The 5,910-nt window shown below is 26.6% G+C and overlaps 1 protein-coding gene across 1 annotated transcript; it reads left to right on the plus strand.

Moving 5' to 3' along the window:
• Positions 1-253: 253 nt before the first annotated feature.
• Positions 254-1,171, plus strand: LOC139225251 (guanine nucleotide-binding protein G(i) subunit alpha-2-like). Its single transcript, XM_070856218.1, has 5 exons — positions 254-378; positions 436-564; positions 612-741; positions 790-943; positions 984-1,171. Exons 1-5 carry the CDS (start codon positions 254-256, stop codon positions 1,169-1,171), a joined length of 726 nt encoding a protein of 241 aa, XP_070712319.1.
• Positions 1,172-5,910: the final 4,739 nt, after the last annotated feature.

A 5,910-nucleotide genomic window follows, 5' to 3' on the forward strand; every position in this document is an offset into this window, starting at 1 on the left:
ATATTTTTGACATCTCCTAATAAATCGAATATTGTTATCAAAAAGGGGCATAGATTCGTGTTTTCCCAAATTTTGTAAAAGAATACTTGAAATAATTCACTATTATCATTTCATATTTTACACTGAAAAAATAGAAAAATTATTGAAATATTAAAATATTGAAATAATTTCAACATGCTATTATAATCATCTTAGAATTATCACATATCTTAAATATATTTAGCAACTATCAAAACAAGTAATGAGCGGAATTATGCAAGAAGACCCAAAAGTTTTTTTGCAAATAGCTAATGATATCTCACAATTGTGGAGTGATCAAGGTATCAAATCATGTTATGAACGTCGAAATGAATTCCAATTAAATGATTCAACTTCATAGTACAATTATAAAATTACATTAGCCAATAAAATAGCATTTTGCATTTAATATTTTAGTTATATGGAGAATATAGAACGATATGCAGTGGATAATTATGTCCCAAATGACCAAGATATTATACAAGCTAGAGTGAAAACAACAGGAATTATAGAAAATGAGTTTCTAATTAAAGGTCTTGTTATTAGGTACACCTGATAAGAATCTATTTTATATTAAGTTAAAATTCTATTAGAATGATTGACGTGGGTGGACAAAGGAGTGAACGCAAAAAATGGATTCATTGCTTTGAAAATGTTCATGCTATTTTATTTTTAACTGCTATGTCTGAATATGACATGGTTTTAGAAGAAGATCAAGAGACTGTATATTACTTATTCATATTTGTTAAATAATTGTATTTTACATAATAGAATCGTATGAGAGAAAGCTTAAAATTATTTGATTCTATTGCAAATAATAACTTCTTTTCAGAAACAGCTATAATCATATTTTTTAATAAAAGAGATATTTTTGAAGAAAAACTAAATCATTCTCTATTTAGTACCTATTTTCCAGAATATGAAGGTGATTTATTTAATTATAATTATTATTATTTTGACTTTAGGAGATAATGATTACGATTCTGTTAGTGGTTTTATACAACAACTCTTTAAAAGCCGTAATCGAGTTCAGGGTAAAAGAATCTACCTTCATTTTACAACTGCTACTAACACTCAAAATATCGAATTTGTTTTCAATTCTGTTATCGATGTTGTTTCTAATATCAATCTTAAAGAAGTTGGACTTGTTTAAAATAAACTAAAAATCTCTTTTATGTAGCTTTAGGTTAAATTTTCATATATTTTGTTTTACTAATATGACATATATTCAAATTAGTGTTATTTATTAATTGATTTGCATTAAAGTGTATGCATGTTATAAATTATGATTTTTTTTGAAGCATTACGATTCTAACCGACTCATATTTTGCTATTTTTAATTTCTTTCTAAATAATTTCAGATTGAATTTATTAGTGAAATTAATTACTAGTTTGTTTATTAACAATATTTAGTTATTTCGCAAAAAAAATTAAAAGTTTTTTTAATTTAATAAATTAGAATTTTTATTTATTTATTTAATTAATAAATTAAATAAATTATTTATGCCGTTAGAATTATCTATTTTTTCATTAAGTGAGAAGTAATGGATAAAGTATTGATATTTAATGAAAAATAATATAAAGTATTTTATGAAAATTTGTTTGATTATTCATTGAACTTAAGATTTTAAAAAATCTAAAATATTTTTTAAATTCTAAAAGTGAATGAAGCTATCATTTTAATCTTTAATTAGAGATTTTTCTATATAAAACTACTTAAAAATTTCTTAATTCAATTTATAATAATTAATTTCTCTGAGAAATATTAAGATATAAATTATGTTATTGCCTAAAATTATATCTAAATTTGTATAGATTGGCAATAAAATTCAGAGTTTGCAATTTCCTCGTATTGTAGACATAAATTCATTAATAAATTAAATTTATGTATTCCTAATGTTTTTTTAGTTAATCACTTCCATCGTGCAGCGCCTATCCGAGAATGTTAAAAAAACTTTATAAACGCATGCTCTGTAACTAATGACGATGAACTGTCCATTCTTTAACTTTAATCAATAGTTTTTCATCCTAATAGACCATTTTTTTCGCCCTTGATTTAAATAAAGTAGAAAAATTCATAAAGTAGATTTTTTCATAAAGTAGAAAAATTCATAAAGTAAATTTTTTCATAAAGTAAATTTTTTCATAAAGTAGATTTTTTCATAAAGTAGATTCTTTCATAAAAGTTAAAGGAGAAGCGTCTGGGTAAATTTTGTAATAAATTTTGAATTTGTCCCATTAAAATATACATTTTTATTGTAAAATTTCATCTATTCAGTAATTTTTTAATTAAGAATTAATGGAAGATTTCTATATTAATATTACCAAAAAATAGGTCTTATATTGAATGAAACCTAATTTAAGTATTTCTAATATTTTAGGTGTTATTACCCAAAATATTTTCAGGAGTTGCGTTTGCAGTAATATCTCTTAATGTCCTTCTATGACTTCTTAACATATGAAGGGAATAAAGACTCTACGTTTTTAAAGATATTGTCATACCTAATCAGAATATAATTTCTCCATATCATTTTATCTCGAACTTCATGTTACTAAATTTTTAACTAATTGATATAATTTTAATCTTTTGGAATGATACATTCATTGATTTTTTTCCATAACTAAAAGGTCTTCAAATATACATTTCACAATAACTTTCCTATAATTGCTGAAAGATTTATGATGAAGTTATCACTAATTAACTTCATCTTTTACTTTCCCCAATAAAAGTGATTCTGCGCAGTTAAAGACAAAGCAATTTTAACCTGTTATTTGTATATATGTACCTTCAAACGACATCGTTTACAGTTGATTTGAAAACGTGGTCTTCTCAGAAGATTTTAATGTTCACTCACTAATTATATGGCTCCCTTTTTAGTTTCATTAGATCGCTTTAATTAACTTGAACTTACTTATAACTCTGATAAATATTTAGCATATGGAAAATTCTGATTTTGAGCGTCGCTTGATCGCATTAGCGTAAAAAAGTAGCATTTAATATTAAAAAACTTTTTATAGTTTAATAAATGGATTACAAAATTTATGCTTCTTTTCTGTGATAAATTGACGTAATTATCATGAGTGATTAGCTTAGGAGTCAAAATCTTTTTAGCTCACGACTATATCTATTTAATTAAAAATTTTTTTAAATCAAAGATAAATATGGTGATAATTTTAAAATACAAACTTACATTATAAATTTATTTTTAGTTGCGATATCGAAATTCTGACGCATCTTATTGAGCTGCGGAGTTCAAGCTCAATAAACTAACTTTACTGAACGCTGTAGACACTACGGCTGAATTTCTCATCGTAATTTGTACCAGTAAATTCTAGCTTATTATATTTTAGTAGCTTAAACCACTAATAAATTTCACATTCTAGTACTTTTCCTACTATATTCATTTCTCATATGTTAGCTTTATGAGACAAGAATTTACTCTCAGTGCATCAAAATTCTTTTCTACATTCCTATTTGGCTCGGTTCATTCTACTACCATTTTGAGCTATAATTTTTTTTTAAATTATGATTTTTTAACATCAAAATTATTTATACGAAAGACTGATAATATGTGAGTCGTAAATAGACGTGAAGAAAAGAGCCACAGCTAAATTCGCTAAGAAATCTACCCGCTTATACATTATATGTAATGTTAAAGTTAGATTACAAAATTAGATATAGGATTCATCATAATATGAAAATAAACTATTATGCTAATAGGAAAATGCTGTGACAAAATTATAAAGCTACTAATGGAAAATAAAATTTATATAGAAGAAATTTTTTTATCTTTATTTACTCTTAAAAACACATAATTAATAATGAAGTTTACTTCTTATTACAGTAGTCTAATTTGATAATAATTTTTGATCTTCATTGTATGTTAAATTATTGGCTAAGAATCAAAAAGCGAAAACTCGGCCGAATATGCGCAATAAGTTTTATAGAATGCGCGTGCGCAAATTTATAAAACCATCACCAAAACGTTAAAAATATATGTATTTATTAGTCAAATTTCCAGCTATAGAGTTTTGCTATTAGTTTAATGTAGCTCATAGTTTTACACGGTGCGTAATCATTACAGACTTGTTTTAATTGTTCTAATTTTCTTTGGTAGGGAGTATTTGGTACATGCGATAACCTGGAGAGGTTGAATTCGATGCCATTTTCTGTATCACTTTGAACTATTTTAAGCTTTTCAAGAAAAGGTGACAATTCGGGATGACACTGTTCAAATCTTCCGTAGATGTGCCTGTTAAAAACCTCCGCTGAATTTGAGGTTAATGGAGTATTGCCTAGAATTCTAGTATGTGCATTCCAGGATTCGAGTGGATATTTTGATGAAGCCATGAAGTTTTTTCGAAGTAATAGAAGAAACTACTCATATCAATCTCTGTAAACTCTGATGAACTATTTAACAGTTTCTTATATTCATATTCATATTCGAATTCTATTGGAACAAATGCCAGCGATGTCACGCATTTCATAAATAATCGGAATGAGTGATTATTACGAAATTCGTTACATAACCCAAGTTTTTGTAGTTTGCGCCATATACACTGGCCAAAATGAAAGAGGCAAAAATAAATCTGGCATTTTGTTGCTTTTTTAAAAGCAACATATGCTGATAGTTCAAAATCAATTATTAAATAATTAGGAAAACTTGAGTTACATTTTTCGTAGATAATTTTTAGAGTTCTGTAATAATCTTGCTCTTTTTTACTTGTTAATAGAATGTAAACTAATGGAAACGTCTTTGAAGAAAGTTTGCCATGAAGGGTATACAATTGGAGAAACTTCTTTGGGCACACCTTAAACGTACCATGACCAATTACTACGGAGCTATTCTTTAAATGTGATAGGTTATTCTGAGTGGCAAAAATTACAATCCTATCATCAGTTCCAACTCCAGAGTCATGAATACAAAACGTTTCACCCCTAAGGGTATTAACTTTAAGTTCTTAGAAACTTTTTGTTACATCTATTTCAATGCTTTTTCTTTTTCTGTAATTTTGAATATTCTTGTACAAATGATTTTTGTTAAGAAGAGGTAATTCGTGTTGGGTTTTTGATGCCGTAGCACAATAATAAACTTGATGCGTCGTGTAAGCGCTATTTTCAGCTATATCTTTAACTTTTGACAACAAAAGTTCTTGTGAGATTTCATTCTCTGATAAAACATGGTTGTGAACACCACAACAATCAATCTTCTCGATTCTACTAATTGGTGATGTCGTTAATTTTGCAGTGCACTGTCTATTTACACATCTCCAAGACACAGAGTTTTGGTTCTGACGATGTTTTGTGTAAAAATAATTCTTGTACAATACCATCTCTTTATTTCTTTGGGTTTTAAGTAGTTTGTAATCCAATTCAACCAACGCTCCGCCCATTTTTTCAATTTACTGCGCGCTACAGGCACCGCGCGTGCATGCGCGCGCTTTTGCCCGAGTTTTCGTCATACCGAAGTTTACTTCTTATTATAGTAGTCTAATTTAATAATAATTTTTGATCTTCATTGTATGTTAAATTTATTGGCTAAAAATTAATATAAATTGACTAATGAAGCAAAACTCTTAATTTTGAAATATGCTATCTTTTAACTAAGTTTCATATCTAAAGATATAAAACTATACTTGATAGAAAATGTTAGAGCTAGTATTATGTGATCATTAAAAAGTTTATGGCAGGCTCTTGAAATAAAATCTTGTTAGTGTTAATTTCGTATGTTTTTTAATAAAAGCATCTTTGCTTTATTTAATTAGTTCCTACTTTGTGTGATATTATATATAGATAGTTCGCATTAAATTTAATAATCTCTATGGAATAAATCTATATATTCCTACTTCTTTGATTATTTAGAAATTATTTATATAATTGAGTAATGAAAC

This window comes from Pempheris klunzingeri, unplaced genomic scaffold, assembly GCF_042242105.1.
Source record: "Pempheris klunzingeri isolate RE-2024b unplaced genomic scaffold, fPemKlu1.hap1 Scaffold_115, whole genome shotgun sequence".
NCBI classification, from domain to species: Eukaryota; Metazoa; Chordata; class Actinopteri; order Acropomatiformes; family Pempheridae; genus Pempheris; species Pempheris klunzingeri.

Excerpts from the sequence above, each read along its gene's own strand:
- LOC139225251 (XM_070856218.1), top strand. The coding sequence starts at position 254 with ATGCAAGAAGACCCAAAAGTTTTTTTGCAAATAGCTAATGATATCTCA. Across the intron at positions 379-435 it reads TTAAATGATTCAACTTCATA|TTATATGGAGAATATAGAAC; the intron begins GTACAATTATAA and ends TTAATATTTTAG. Across the intron at positions 944-983 it reads CTATTTTCCAGAATATGAAG|GAGATAATGATTACGATTCT; the intron begins GTGATTTATTTA and ends TTTTGACTTTAG.